Here is a 14,644-nt window from a genome sequence, read left to right as displayed (position 1 = left end):
CTTGGTCGGTTTTTTTTTTGGTTCTTTCTACACGTACATATATTCAGCGCCTCTTTTCTCACACGCAAGATGGGAAGAATTCCACGGCAGCGGCAATTCCACGACCTGGGTGGCTTTTTGGATTTTCTATCACCGGGCGGCTCCATTCTACACCCACCCACCTTTTAACGACAGCTTCTTTGACGCCGCTCAAGACGCTTGCATGTTCATACGCTCTCTTAGACAGTAGTTCACATAGGCATCATGCATATCTCATGACTTTTCAATATTACTACAAACCAACGTTACATCGAGCTTCACGGATCTACAACGGCCTGCGTGCCAAGTTCGTCTGCTACTAAGTGCTTCAACCGTCGCAAGATGACTGGATTGCGATTTCAAACACTACAGTATCCTAAAACCCATGCCAATTATTATGCCCTGAACGCCGTGCAATGCTAAAACTTGTGCTCCTTTTACACCATCAAACCCTCATATGCCCGATCAAACGCCCTCCCTCCCATGCCAGGTACGTTTCGCAGCTGGGCCAGGCTCTCCACCTGTCCACCGTCCTCTGCGATCATGAGATCCAGGTAATCGACCAGCGCCTGGGCCTTTTTCGCGCCAATGCCGACCAGAGTTCGTATCCTCTTCACATCGCGTGAGTTGATAATGTCTAGTAGCAGCCTACCCTCCTTCGACGACTCCTGGGCGTCAAACACGGGTTGGGCGACGACTCTTGTTCTTGGCCGGCGCATCTTGGCTTCCTGCTTCAGCACAATGGGACTAAAGGACTCCTCGTCCACATCAGCTTCACCATCCTCGTACTCCGTATCCTCGTCCACCGTCACCTGCCGGCTTCGTTGCTTCCTCACTGAACGCTTGACGGGAGATACCCGGGCGCCCAAGCCGAGTCGTGCGCGCAGCCGGTCAATTTTCCCCAGTAGCTTGGCCTGACCAGGAAAGTAGGGGAGCGCCATCTCATAGTTCCTCAGGGCGGCCGCGTCATCTCCCTTCTCTTTCGATTGGCGAGCGGCCAGAAGAAGGCGCAGACCCTCGGACTGGTTCTCGTCACGCCACTCATCGCTATCAATCTTGCGCTCGAGCGCCTCCAAACGCTTTTGTACGGCTTCACTCAGGTCGGGCTGGGCCTGCGACTGCGGCTGCCGATCGGCAGCTGCCCTTGCGGCCAGCACCTCGCCAACCTTCTTCTCCACCATGGCTTCGATGTCGGCAGCTGAGACGGTTGCGGATCCCTTGGTCTTGGGCGTCGACATCGTTTTCGACGTGTTCGTCGTCGTTGGTCGTGCCAGCTTGCTTGGACGAGCGGCGGGCTCATGATCCGACGGGCGCTTCCCTGCCGACGATCGCCTCACCTGGCTGGAGTTGGCGGCAGGCTTGCTCGCCAGTGCTGTTGTCACGGGCTTGCTCGCCTTGTCCGTGTACACCGCGAAAGCCTTGACCGGCTTGTTGGTATCTTCCTTCTTGGCACCGGCCGCAGCAACATTGTGCGCGTTGTGAGCATTCGCCAGGGGCTGCAGCGGCTGCCGCCTCGCAGCACCCGTCAAGCTGGAGACCTGCTTAGGGACTTGCTTGTAGACGACCTCGTTCTCAATCTCCCGCACTTCGATGCGCTTCGCACGCGAGCTGACATTCAAGCTGCTCAGGGTGTCGAGGTGGTAGCTCCGCATGGGCGCCAGGTTCAGGATCATCACTGTGATACCGTTGTTCTGGCCCAGAGACAGGATGCGTGTCATCTTGCTCTCCCGGTATGGGATGCGCTTGTCGCCGCGCGAGATGGCCTCGATACACTGGCTCAGCACGAAGAGACTCTTGTTGATGGCAGCAGACTCGACCAGACGCTCTTTTCCGTTGTCGGTGCGTCGGTTGTCCTCGGACCCTGCGAGGTCAATGGCGGACGCCGTGCTCTCGCGGACGGTATCGCCAGTGGTCTGGATGATCTTGACGCGCAGAATTGCGTGTGACCGACTGCTGTGGGCGTTGAGCTTTGTGGAGGCCGTGACGCGGTTCTGGTTGGCTTCAATGTAGAGTTTCTCAAAGTCCTTCAGGTCCTCGCACGCACGCTCCGACAACCCAGCGACAACGGTCCTGCCACTGGCCTCGGCGCGTAGTGGTAGGCCCGTCGCGGTTCGCTTCTCCGGCGGCTCGAGGAGGTCGAAAACTTTGTCGTTGTAGATCTCGTAGTATGACAGGGCCACCTGCACGGTGGTCTCGCCGCCCGACTCCCTGGTGATCTTCTTGCCGCGTCGGAATACGCCTGATAGCAGACGGGGGATCACACCACGGTCGGCCAGTTTGAGTCCACCACGCATCGTGTGCGTTTTGCCCGTGCCGGTCACGCCATATGCGAAGAGTGTGACATCGTAACCCTGGAATAGTGCCTTGAGGTGAGGTGCCACTATAAATGCAAGGTCAATGGCTAGCTTCTACGCGTCAATGGCACCGTCCTACCTTCAGCTGTAAAGAGAGCCTCCTGTGATGTCGACTGGTCATACACGGAGTTGAAGGCGAAGGAGAAGTCCTCAGAGTCGTTCTTCGGGTTCGGAAGCTTAACAATCGTGTGAGGCTGGCCATTCTCGCCACCGTCGGCGCGGACAATAGTATCCTTGTCAGTCTCTTTTTCGAGCAAAGGGCGTATCCTCGCGACCACGCGAACCGACATGGCGATGTGATGTGCTGCTGGGTTAGTACGTATCAATTGGGAGGAAGGTGGGACGGGTCGGATCGTCAAAAATTGCCTAGCCAGGCATTGAGTGTGCGCCAACGGACTCTAGACCCCAAGATGGTGTTCCCAGTCGGTGTGGAGGTTCGAGATCCCAGAACAATCTCAATCGTGCAAGCGTGTCGGACTGGCATGGGTGTGTTGCCCAGCAACAGCTGGACTAGCTTCGCGAGTTAGCGCCACACACCTGCGCCACATGGAGGCGCCGTGACGTTGGACGGCTTTTCCCGCCTCCAGTCCATCTCGCGAAAGGCCAGTCTGAGCGACGACACTTGTCATCGCTGCACACATTAGCGACATGATGCGAGGACAATCGCATCTGGTCCGGGCGACGCAAAGGCTGCGACCTCAGTCAACCTCCCACAGCGTCTGCCGACAATGCCGCGCCATTCAGATCAGCGCAGCGCCGAGCAGCGAACCACGAGCCGGCGGGGATGCCTTTGGGACGACGCTCGAAAGCTCACGCGATGCAGCTGGTAGGTTGTCCAGCATCTTGACCGAGGAAGCGATACTGACCAAGACAGACGCTCGCTTCGAAGTACTCGGTTCTCCTTACTCGATGCTCTCGGTCACACTATCCGCCTCGCAGAAGCTGTACACTCGACGAGGGACTCTTGTTGGCATGGCCGGCAAACCTGAGAACGTATGTCTACGCGCAACAATGCCACATCTGCTCGAGCTAACGTATCCAGGCACAATCGACGCTCTCTCTACTGAACCCTCTCTCACGAGCCCCCTTTGGCGTTCCCTTTCTCTACCAAAAGATCACGGCTACCACGCCCATCACCGCCCTCATCTCGACAACATCACCGACGACGACCTTTCAAATTCTTCACCTCGATGGCACCACCGACTGGATGGTGTCGCAACGCAACTCCCTTCTCGCCTGGACGGGACATACTCTGACACTGTCCTCGCGCATCCAGCACAACCTCTCCATGGCTCACTGGGGGAGCACGTTCCTGACCGGCCGCGGCGTGGCAGCTCTCGCGGCCCCCGGGCAGGTCTACCAGCTCGACCTGGCCGAGGGCGAGGAGTTCGTGGCGCACCCGGGCAGCGTGGTCGCCTACTCGATATCCCGCAACGCACCACAGCCCTTTCGCTTCAAGAGCTCGAGCCTACGGCTGCAGGTCCCCTCCTTGACGAGGTGGCTGCCCGAATGGGAGTTTATGCGCACCATCCGCCAGTCTGGCGCTTACAAGGCCATGGCGCGGATCCTCTACAGTCTCCGCACGGTGACACGGAGGACTATCTGGGGCGATAGACTCTTTCTGCAGTTCAAGGGGCCCACGCGGGTCATCATGTCAAGTCAGGGCGTCAGGGTGGCGGATGTGCTTTCGGACAAGCAGGTGAACGAGATTGCCGATGCGCCTGCTGGTGTCGCGCCTGCGGCCGTTGAGTTAGCGACAAAGCCCGAGGGCGAGGCGAAGCTCCCTCCGCCGCCGACCACGGAGCAGGCGCCGAGTGCGATACGGGTTGCGGAGGTGCACAAGGACGGCAAGGTGACCTTTGAGGATAAGAAGGATCTCAAGGAGTTTGTATAAAAACATGGCGGGTGTAGATGTACTGGTGTACAACACGTTTTTCCTCTGTTGCTATTGTTCTACAAGGCCCTATGCATAGACAGCTACCTACGCCCAGACCCTACAGATCGCAATGTCGCCTGGGGAGAAAGGACCTAAAAGAGGCAATTTGTTTCCTATCAGGGGTCCTCCCGATTGCGTGACTGGCGTACGGTGGCGTATTCGCAGCCTGGCCATCTTGACATATGCCGTTAGTGCTTAGCCATTCGAAAAGAGGTAAACTCTAGCATCAAGTTCGTGTTTCCTGCTTTCTTTCACATCGCGCCAGCCGGTGTATCAGGCGGGATACCGGGTAGGCGGCAGTTCCTAGTCGACATCTTGACGACCTTACGGACCCCACATGGGCCAAACGGGACCTGGATCGACTCGTCCATTGCAAACCAGAAAACCCACCTCTTTTATCCCATTGTTCTCCTCTCCACCACACCCTGCACAGAACAAAGCAATCGCGTTACCCATCAGCGACCATTGAAAAAAAACTCAAGATGCCGAGCACCGACGGATTACGTGAGTCATTGCTATGCTTGTCCGCTCCGATTGAGCCTGCTGACGTCCTCTCTCACAGAGCCCCCGCTCCAGCCAGCCGAGCGTGAAATTGTCAAGTCGTATGGTGGATGGTCAAGCTTCATGAGCGCCTATGGTCTCAAGCCTCACGATCTTAATGACATTGACACGGCGCACAGCATTGTGAAGCAAATGGCTGCCAAAGATCGCAGGTAGTCGCAAAGGACAACGTGGAAGGCTTGGACGCGCGCGCCAGTACAGTCGGCCCGGGACTCTGTGTATCTCGCAATGAGAATCAAGTCTGTTCATACTTGTGATCAAGAACCTAGCTTGCTCTAGAACCATTCGAGACTTCAACTCCTACCGCGAGAAATATCTATCCGCCAAAGAATCGCTCATGAATTCATGCTGTTCTTGGCTTCCCTGTGCCGATGTGCACCTGTCTTCCTTACAAGCTGTTCAATCTTGTCACGAAGTCGGCAGTGATTCGCATGAGATGGCACCCAATTTCGTTGCTTACAAGAATGCCCTAAAATACGCCTGATCACGACCTGTGAGTCCTGTTGCGGTCCGACGGCGTATGGCATCTGGACGTCTCGAGTATGTAGGTGCCGAGGCTCCGTTCTGTCCGGTCTCCGCTTTTGCCGGGTGCCGGAGGGGCCGGTGGTTTTGTCTTTGACCCCGCGATGGCCGGTGCCCAGGTGGGGCAGCGGCCTAGATATCGACGCTGGTGCCTCAGTGGGAGCTCCGCTGATGCCAATCTATGAAAGAGAGTCGGTCCCATCGCTGCAAATATTTGCGTGGAGTCTGTCTTGTTTTTTCGCCCCTCTTTTACAGTCGTACGACACATGCCTAGAGACTCGGGACTAGCCGGCGCGCCAATACAAGAAACTTGTCGGTGACGAGGGTGGAACAACCCGCCCTATTGTTGGCAGAGGCCCATGTTGCCACGTTGTTTTTGTTGGCGGCATAACTTGAGCATGTTCCTTGTCCAGTCAAGAAACGTGCCGAGGGCAATGCGCCTATTCCGCGGTGGGGGCAGAGCTCGAGACCTCGTACGCCTTGGGGATGACAGGCCCCGCCCCACTCCACAGCGCGGTGTCATTGCAAGGCGCATCGCGAGACTGGGACGCGCAGAACGATGAAGCCGAGGGCAAGCTGGTAACTATAAATTCAGTGTCCAGAAGAATGGGTGTACTAGCCTTATATCAAGTTACACAACACCAGAAATCCTACCACTTGAGACTCGGGCACCATCTACTTAACACTACTACGCAGCATTCACTATCCCAACATGGCCAAAAACACGACCTCCATCACATACAGAAGTCATCGCCCGGGCGACATTGGCTACATCACGTACCGCCACGGCCTCATCTACCTGCAAGACCAGGGCTGGGGGTTCGAGGTGGAGAAGCTCGTGGCTCGGCTGGCCGCCGAATTCCTCGAAAACTACGACCCGGAAATAGAACGCTGCTGGGTGGCCGAAAGCGAAGGAGCGTATCTGGGATCGGTGATGCTCATCAAGGACCAAGAGCAAGTCAACACTGCGAGGATCCGCCTGCTCTTGGTGGAACCCAAGGCAAGAGGACTGGGGCTGGGGAGAAGTCTGGTGGAGCAGGCAATTGCGTTTTCGAGATCCAAGGGGTACAGCCGTGTCGTACTGAATACGCAGAGCGTCCTCAAGCCGGCGCGGAAGCTCTACCACTCGTGCGGGTTCAGGTTGACAAAAGGGCTGGGCGAGGGGAGCTTCACGGCGGGGTCGGAGAGCGAGGTCTGGGAGATGGTGTTGGATGGGTGACGGACGTAGTTAGGAGGCAGGTAGCTGGAAAAGAAGAAAAAAGAAAGACGAAGAAAAAAAAAGGCTCTAATAATCTCGACGTTCTTTGCCATCTGCTGCTACTTGACCGTAGCAAACGCATCCAACGCATCATGCAACCGCCCAAACGTCCCGTTATGCCAGCCCCTCAACGCCTCCCACTCATTCCACGGCAGCGTGGCAGCCATCATGCGTAGCCAGCCACCGACAATACAGTCGGCGTAGCTCGCCTTGGTCCCCAGCAAAAATGGCCCGCTCTCATCCCTCCTGTACAGTACCGCCAGACCACCCAGCATGCGCTCGAACGACGCCAGCATCTGGACCCGCGCCTCGCCCGTGAGTAAAAGGTCCTCCCAGGCATTCACGCCCGCGCGCCCCGTGAACACGGCCTTGCTCGCATCCTCGGTCGCAGGGTCAAACGGGAACCTGTCCATGGCCAGCTGCACGTGCAGCGTAAACGCCGCGTCGACGTGGACGTTGAACTGTGCGTAGTCCTGAAAGGCGCCCGGCCGCGCCTCGGTGAGGGGGATGAGAATCTCGGCGCCGGGAGGCACCGTGAAGTTCAGCGCCGCCGGGGGCTGTGGCGGGAACAGGTCACCCGCGCCCGCGTCCGGGTAGTGTTTCTGCAGGTAGACGGCAATGTCAAAGGAGTCGCCGAGGTACTCACCCGTGGCCGGGTTGAATAGCAAGGGTAAGGTGTGAAAGTCGCTGCCGTCGGCGAATTTGCGCACGGGAGGCACGGCGAGGGCGGTGCGGACTCGAGTGACGTCCGTTATGGGAGTCCATGTGGTCCCGTAGGGGACGGCTTTGAAGTTGAGCGCGAGGCGGGCCTTCCAGGGGTTGGGGGCGTAGCATGTCTTCTCGACGGGGGGGCTGGATTTAATGTCCCAGAACCGGAGGGGTTGCTCAGCTGTCATATTGGGATGGCAGAAGGGAGGATGGATACTTGACATGTAGTTGATGGTGTGAAGTGATGGCGAGGAGCATCGACTGGTATCATGAGGGGATCATGAGGTGGGGAGGCTGGGCGCATCACTGGGAGCGGCCTTTTGGCATCCTAGTCTCACTGTCACACGCTCGTCTGACCTGCACGTTTCTGGTGCATCGTGGATGGGACATGTACGTAAAAGTGCGGTGGCTGGTCTTCCGGTCTGCTAGGCCTCGACAATGGCGTTGAACAAACTACCCTAAAGCCCAGCTCTCACAATCCACCCCCGTCACTTTTCGTGAAGCAGCGAGCTTTTCGCGGTGATAAGAACCGGCCCAAAAACCCAATTAGCCACGTTCCCGGGACGTCCACGGACTTCTCCTCTGCCGGGTATGACAGCGGGCGGACATGATCTAGTCCGCCCTTCTCCACCGTGGCCGGCCGGACATAAACCAGCACGCTGCAGACCACAGAAATAAGTCATAGCAAGTCTTACCTTCTCTCATTGCTGTTGCTCATCGCTTGAGTGTGCCATACAATCTTCTCTATAAGTCTGTTTATCCCTTACAATGGCCGACGTACTCCTTATCGGCGACCTCAAGTTCGTCGACCCAGAGTGGTCCTCCCTCTCCTCCGAACCGGGCGTATCAGCGCTCCGCGAATATCGCACAGGCAGTCGCGATGATTTCCTCAGCAAGCTGAGCTCAGGCACATATGACAACGTCGTCGCCCTCTACCGATCCAATGAGTCTACCAAGGTCACGGGGCCCTTTGACGGGGAGCTCATCTCGAAGCTGCCCCCCTCGCTACGTTACATCTGCCACAACGGCGCAGGATACGACAACATTGACGTGGCCGCCGCCACCCGACGCGGCATCCAGATCTCCAGCACTCCGCAGGCCGTCGACAATGCCACGGCCGACACAGCCGTGCTCTGCATGCTCGGTGCGCTGCGCCTCGCCAACGTCGGCATGGACATTCTCCGGCGGGGGCAATGGGGGAAGGAGCCGCTGCCCACGGCACACGATCCACAGGGCAAGGTGCTCGGCATCCTGGGCATGGGGAGCATAGGACGTAACTTTGCCGCCAAGGCACGGGCTTTTGGGATGATAATTCAGTATCACAACCGCTCGCGGCTGGCCCCCGATTTGGAGGAGGGAGCGCGATACGTGGCGTTTGAGGAGCTGCTGCGGACGAGCGACGTGCTGAGCCTGAACCTGAACCTGAGCAAGGCCACGGAGCATGTTATCGGCAAGGACCAGCTGGCCATGATGAAGGAGGGCGTCACAATTGTGAACACGGCGCGCGGCAAGCTGATGGACGAGGCGGCGCTGGTGGAGGCTCTGAACGATGGCGATCGGATATGGAGCGTGGGGCTGGACGTCTTTGAGGAGGAGCCGATGGTGCATCCGGGGCTGATTGACAATCCGCGCGTGTTCTTGCTTCCGCATATCGGCACGTTGACATTTGAGACGCGGGTAGGTTGGCCTTTTCCTTTTTCCACTTTCTTTTTTTCTGTTTCCAACGCAAAGCGTGGACAGGGCTGACTGATGTGTGTAGCGCGCTATGGAACTGCTTGTCATCGACAATATCAAGTCCGCTCTGACGTCTGGGGAACTCATCACCCGCGTCAAGGAGCAGGACAATATCGACGCTGCCAAATGAAGGTGCAGGCTCTGATAAACCGAGTAATTTTTCGGGGTCAGCATAAGTGCTGTATCAGGGTGTGGTTTGCATTCCTGCGCCCCGCGTCGGCCGCTGGAACAGCTACTTTTTGCGCAAGCTGTCCTGTCCTGCCAAAAGAGGGCGAAGAGCACGAGCCGAAGCTACACGTGTTCTGGCAGCGCCTGCCCTTCTCTCCCTCCTCCCCTGTGCCGATCCCCAAAAGAAGGCGCACCTTCCTCCGCCCTCGCGATTCCTGCAAATGGAGGAAGGCGTGCACTCGGTTCCTTCCTAACATACATGCATATCCTCTAAACTTCCATTTTCGCATGTCTTCCAAGTTCCAACATCGAATTCATCTTTTTTTCCACAAGCTGCGAGAACATCACCACGCCATGACACAAACGAGCGGCCTTTTCTCCGCGCATGTCGGTGATGCCTCCGATGGATGATTTTCCCCGTCCCGCTTTCCCCACATCATCTCCGTAAACCGGTGACCGGGCCCGCGGGGTCGTGAACTTGTGAGAGGATCGAAGCAGACCAATGTTCATCATTGTCGCTTTTTTTTTATTTTTTTATTTTTTTTTAGACCAAGACACATCAAACGAGAACCATTCCACTGAAAAATCTCCAAGCCCTGCTCCAACCCACACAGACCATGAAGATCCTCATCACCGGCGCGGCCGGTTTCGTTGGCCAGCTTCTCGCCAAGACGCTGCTCAACGACCCCACGGGCCAACACACCCTCGTCCTCACAGACATTGTCGAGCCCCCGATCCCCGCGGGCGTCCAGCACCCCCAGAACGCGACGTGTCTCCAGGCCGACCTGCTCACGCAGTCGGACGCCGTCGTCAGCAAGGACCTCGACGCCGTCTTCATCTTCCACGGGATCATGTCGTCCGGGTCCGAGGCGGACTTTGACCTCGGCATGCGTGTCAACTTTGACGCGACGAGGAACCTGCTAGAGACACTGAGGACGGTCTGCCCCGGCGTCAAGGTCCGGTACACCTCCTCGCAGGCCGTCTACGGCGGACCGGTCCCGACACCAGTGTCCGAGGCGGTGCGGGCCACGCCCGAGTCGTCGTACGGCTGCGCCAAGATGATGTGCGAGTACCTCATCACCGAGTACCATCGACGGCAGTTTGTCGACGCGCTGGTCTTTAGGCTGCCGACAATCTCGGTACGACCGGGGAAGCCTACCGCCGCGGCGAGCTCGTTCCTCAGCGGCATGATCCGAGAGCCCATGCAGGGGATCGAATGTGTCATCCCCATCCAGAACCGGACGTATGAGCACAGGCTATGCTCGCCGGGCACGTTGGTCGGGAACCTGGTGCATTCGCTGTCGCTGGACAGGCATGTCCTGCCCGAGTTTGACAGGGTCATGACGCTGCCGGGCATCACTGTCACCGTGCAGGACATGATGGACTCGCTGGCCAGGGTGGGCGGGGAGGACAAGCTGAAACTCCTAAGAGAAGAGGAGGACGAGGCGCTCAAGAGGATCTTGTACTCGTGGCCGGCGGAGTTTGACTCGAGAAGGGCGCTGGGACTTGGTTTCAAGGCGCCTGGGTCCATGGACGACATTGTCCGCGAGTTCAAGGAGTACTTGGCGCAGTAGATTGATCATTTGCGAGGCAACTTTCAGAAGGCAAAAGAATAACTATTCGGACTGGCCCGTCCCGATTCCGTGAGCGAGCTTCATACATTCTAGCCATGTCCTCTGCCCATACTATACTATACTATACTATACTATTTATGCCTTCCCCGCCGACCCCATCCACCGCATGAGCTTCTCCATGACCACCTGCATCGCACTCGTCGCCTCCTCGAGCAGCGTCGTGAGCGGCACCTTGTCCGCCTTCTCCCTCATGACCCTCGTAAACTCGACATTAAAGGCGTCATTCACATTCGCCTTGCGCATGCCATTCTTGACACACTCGCGGTAAATCTCCTCCGTAAAAGCCTCGCCGCTGGCACCGTGCAGCACGAGGTTGACGCCGCGCTTGCTCGTCGCCGCAAAGATGGACGCCAGGCGCGGGTAGTCGAGCTGCGGCCCCTTGGGCCCGTACTTGCCGTGGACGTTGCCAAAGGCCGGGGCGAGCCAGTCGATGCCCAGGTCCATAAACTCCTCGGCCTGCTCGGGCGTGGTGAGGATGCCCTCGAGGTCGCCCGTGTCACTGACGCCGTCCTCGCCGCCGTTGATGCGGCCCGGCTCGGCCTCGCTGATGATGCCCCGCTCGTGGAGGTACCCGACCAGCTCCCTCGTCAGGCGCATATTGTCCTCCTTTTCGTAGTGGCTCATGTCGACCATGATGCCGTCGAAGCCGCCCAGGGCCGCGGCGCGGCGGATGATCTCGGGGCTCTGGGCGTGGTCCATGTGCACGGCGACGGGGACCGAGGCCTTGTCGGCCGCCTCGCGCGCCGCGTGGAGGAGGAGCCCGTCGGCGTACTCAATCGCCCAGGGGAACAGCTGGATGATGACGGGCGAGCGTTGCGCCTCGGCGGCCCGGACGGACGCGATGATGCCCTCAATGTTGTAGCAGCATGTGCCCATGACGGCGTAGCCGCCGGCCGCTGCGGCATCAATGATCTCGAGGGCTCTGTTCTTGGGCATCTTGAGGTTTGCTGATAAGGATATGAAAAGCAAAGAGATCTGACTTGGAGGGAGAAGGAGAGTATGAGCGAGAACAAGATGTGAGAGCGTACGTTGAGTAATACTGAGGATTGTCGTCAGTTTCCCATCGGGGAGCTTCCACTGTACGCATTGGCCCGGCTATACTTGCGATGCTCCACCGACAGGACCGCAGGCGTAGCGTAGTGTAGTGGGAGCGAGGAAGAGCGCCACTTTACCCGGGCGGACACTACGCCGCTCGTCGCCAAAGGCTTCTCCGCATTCGGTGGTTTTGAGTGCGCTTTGTTGTTCTCGTGAAAGTAGGAGGCGGTCGAAGTGTCGGCCAGAGACTCGTGAGTCGTGAGGGGTGGCGGGGCGTACAGGGTAGGCAGGTCGGAAACAGGCAAGTGACCTCGTCGTCAAGGGGTCAAGGACTCAGGACTCAGGACCGTACTGTTCGCAGCCCAAAGCAAGAGCTCTCATTCATCTCTCTCGCATCAGATACATATCAGTGCAACATATACGACGACCAAATATATGCGCTGTGAACATCGGCCATGACACACCTCAAACTGCCCCCTCACAACCCAAGCTTCGCCTTGACATTGTCGCCAAACGTCCACCCCTTGGAACCATCCCAGTTGATCGACCAGGTCATCAACCCCTTGAGCTGGCCGCCGTAGTGGCCCAGGGCCTGTCCGACCAGCGAGGGCGTCATGTACCCGCTGCCCGCGCCCTCCTGCGCAGGCAGACCAGGCACCTGCATCTCGTACGGCAGCTGGATCGTCGTCCCCTGGATGGTGAGCCCGCGGTGCAGGCAGTCCGTCTGCGCGACGAAGCCCTCGACGGTGCCGCGCGGGTACGCGTCGCCGTGGCAGCCGTACATCTCGCCGTTGTAGTACTGCATGTTCAGCCACCAGAGACGTCCGCTGTCCGTGTACTTTTTGATAATGGGGAGATAGGCGCCCCAGATGGAGCCGTATACCACGCTGCCGCCCGTCACGTACGCCGTCTCGGGGGCCATGGTGAGGCCAAAGTCGGCGGGCATGGCCGCGAGGACGCCGTCGATGATGCGGATGAGGTTGGCCTGGCTTGTGGACAGGCGATTGATGTCGCCGCTGCCCGTCAGGCCGGCCTCAATGTCAATGTCTATGCCGTCAAAGTTGTACCTTTGCAGAATCGGGACAATCGTGGAGATGAACTTGTCAGCCACGGCGGACGAGCTGAGGTCGACAGCGGCCGTCGCGCCCCCAATGGACATGAGCAGGGACGAACCGGCTGCCTTGGCGTCGCACATCTCCTCGGGCGTCGAGACCTTGACGTTTCTGTCCATGCCGTCCTCCCACAGAACGGTGCCGTCGGGGTAGATGATGGGGAAGGCGGCCATGATCACATTGTAGCCGTGTTGCTTGATGCGAGCGTCATTGATGGGGATCCAGCCCAGACCAGGATGGACACCATTGCTTGCACCGTCCCAGTTCTCCCAGTACCCCTGAAGGACCTTGCCTGAAGGCTTCCCTGTCAAACCACAGGTGGCCTGCCTAGGTGTCAGTGGAGCTGCGTGTGTCGTGGCGAGCAGAGTCGACATGGCAGCGAAGAGTCCCACGCCGGTATGCACAAGGCCAGTCATTGTTTCTGAGCGAACGAGGTCTTTTCGTCTTGTACTGTAGAGTAAGTTCTCCTGATGGTGCCCGAATGCCAGCTCAGAAGGAGATCGCAGAGTGATTTGCAGTCCTGGCTTGTCCTTCTTCCATTCCCCATCTTGACCAAGGCGTTCATTTATAGTCTCCCGATACCCACCAACACCGGGTTGTCCTCTCCAAGCCGTTGATGAAGCTGCTCACACGTTGAGTGTGGATGACACGATGGGTAGGTGGTATCAGCCCAAAGCGGCAGGTGGTTACCAAAGGGGAAATGTTTCAACCGCTTTCGTGCCTTGGGGTCTACGAGTCACGACTCTACATCACGCGAGCCGGCACCCGGCCCCTGAGCACGCGTAACGTAGTCTCCTGGCATGAGGTCCGGCATCTAGGTGACAGTTGCCGGGTTCTCGACGTTACCTCGACGCTGTCGTGGGCTAAGCATGAGATAGGGGCGGCTCCATCCGACCTCGGACTCCGTGGGCACCCAGGTAGGTTACAGCGGCTTACGTGCTTGCTGAAGCGGGTGATCTCTTCGTCACAAGCGGGAGTACCGAGAGGAGTCGTCGCGGGGAGCGCGCAATCGGGGAGCTTGTAGCTCCGCGGCATCCAGCCTAGGAGCGACATGGTTCTCCACTCGCTTCAATAACCTCTCTAGATCTTGCGGCAAGATTGCTGTCTTGGTCTGTCTCGCTTTTCGGGGGCCCCCACTTGATTGGATGTTACAGCACGTGGGCACATACTTGGAGAGTATCACGTTGCTATACTCGACAACAACTGACCGCAGAGATAGCCACGACTGTCGCTGGCGGGGGCGAAAGGTACGAGACTAGTGCCCAGTCCCGTGGCCATGTGCGTCGGCCTCTTGGCCGTCTCTCCTGCCTACTCAGCGAGAACTTGCGTCCTCCATCGTGGGGACCATGGCTGTCAACTGGAGATGGAACAGATTCGGGTCAGTCAAGTCGCCAACAACATTGATACCGACCGCTACACCATTGAAGACACAGCCTTCCTGGTCTGGAAGCGCCAGACATATCCGAGATGTGCAACCGTGATCTGAGGGTTGCTGGTGGTGCGTGCTGGAGAGGCCAAGAGCTGGTGTACATACGTCGATGGGAAGGTTAAGCGAGGGGAGATGAACTGCCCATGGCAGCTCCTTTCTTTCTCAAGGTTCCGCC

At 58.2% G+C, this 14,644-nt stretch overlaps 8 protein-coding genes across 8 annotated transcripts; 4 read left to right on the top strand and 4 right to left on the bottom strand.

Annotated features, from left to right (window-relative positions):
- Nucleotides 1-455: 455 nt before the first annotated feature.
- On the bottom strand, nucleotides 456-2,662 carry J7T54_000233 (Kinesin-like protein-like protein; the record flags this gene model as incomplete). Its single annotated transcript, XM_051508035.1, has 2 exons — nucleotides 456-2,398; nucleotides 2,452-2,662. The coding sequence occupies 2 exons, from the start codon at nucleotides 2,660-2,662 to the stop codon at nucleotides 456-458; spliced, it is 2,154 nt and encodes a 717-aa protein (XP_051360789.1).
- Nucleotides 2,663-3,020: 358 nt separating this feature from the next.
- On the top strand, nucleotides 3,021-4,266 carry J7T54_000232 (mitochondrial protein Fmp26; the record flags this gene model as incomplete). The annotated part of the gene is made up of 3 exons (XM_051508034.1): nucleotides 3,021-3,198; nucleotides 3,247-3,365; nucleotides 3,415-4,266. The coding sequence occupies 3 exons, from the start codon at nucleotides 3,021-3,023 to the stop codon at nucleotides 4,264-4,266; spliced, it is 1,149 nt and encodes a 382-aa protein (XP_051360788.1).
- Nucleotides 4,267-6,103: 1,837 nt separating this feature from the next.
- J7T54_000231 (uncharacterized protein) lies at nucleotides 6,104-6,610 on the top strand (the record flags this gene model as incomplete). Its single annotated transcript, XM_051508033.1, has 1 exon — nucleotides 6,104-6,610. The coding sequence occupies one exon, from the start codon at nucleotides 6,104-6,106 to the stop codon at nucleotides 6,608-6,610; it is 507 nt and encodes a 168-aa protein (XP_051360787.1).
- A 98-nt stretch (nucleotides 6,611-6,708) lies between these two features.
- On the bottom strand, nucleotides 6,709-7,545 carry J7T54_000230 (uncharacterized protein; the record flags this gene model as incomplete). Its single annotated transcript, XM_051508032.1, has 1 exon — nucleotides 6,709-7,545. The coding sequence occupies one exon, from the start codon at nucleotides 7,543-7,545 to the stop codon at nucleotides 6,709-6,711; it is 837 nt and encodes a 278-aa protein (XP_051360786.1).
- A 580-nt stretch (nucleotides 7,546-8,125) lies between these two features.
- J7T54_000229 (putative 2-hydroxyacid dehydrogenase-like protein) lies at nucleotides 8,126-9,221 on the top strand (the record flags this gene model as incomplete). Its single annotated transcript, XM_051508031.1, has 2 exons — nucleotides 8,126-9,034; nucleotides 9,117-9,221. 2 exons carry the CDS (start codon nucleotides 8,126-8,128, stop codon nucleotides 9,219-9,221), a joined length of 1,014 nt encoding a protein of 337 aa, XP_051360785.1.
- A 655-nt stretch (nucleotides 9,222-9,876) lies between these two features.
- Nucleotides 9,877-10,833, top strand: J7T54_000228 (uncharacterized protein; the record flags this gene model as incomplete). Its single annotated transcript, XM_051508030.1, has 1 exon — nucleotides 9,877-10,833. The coding sequence occupies one exon, from the start codon at nucleotides 9,877-9,879 to the stop codon at nucleotides 10,831-10,833; it is 957 nt and encodes a 318-aa protein (XP_051360784.1).
- Nucleotides 10,834-10,968: 135 nt separating this feature from the next.
- Nucleotides 10,969-11,829, bottom strand: J7T54_000227 (fructose-bisphosphate aldolase; the record flags this gene model as incomplete). Its single annotated transcript, XM_051508029.1, has 1 exon — nucleotides 10,969-11,829. One exon carries the CDS (start codon nucleotides 11,827-11,829, stop codon nucleotides 10,969-10,971), a length of 861 nt encoding a protein of 286 aa, XP_051360783.1.
- Nucleotides 11,830-12,406: 577 nt separating this feature from the next.
- J7T54_000226 (endochitinase) lies at nucleotides 12,407-13,456 on the bottom strand (the record flags this gene model as incomplete). The annotated part of the gene is made up of 1 exon (XM_051508028.1): nucleotides 12,407-13,456. The coding sequence occupies one exon, from the start codon at nucleotides 13,454-13,456 to the stop codon at nucleotides 12,407-12,409; it is 1,050 nt and encodes a 349-aa protein (XP_051360782.1).
- Nucleotides 13,457-14,644: the final 1,188 nt, after the last annotated feature.

Source organism: Emericellopsis cladophorae (genome assembly GCF_022114955.1).
Source record: "Emericellopsis cladophorae strain MUM 19.33 chromosome Unknown NODE_39_length_213758_cov_118_025819, whole genome shotgun sequence".
Taxonomy (NCBI): domain Eukaryota; kingdom Fungi; phylum Ascomycota; class Sordariomycetes; order Hypocreales; family Bionectriaceae; genus Emericellopsis; species Emericellopsis cladophorae.
Note: the sequence above shows the minus strand (reverse complement) of the source record. Positions and strands in the feature narration are given on the sequence as shown.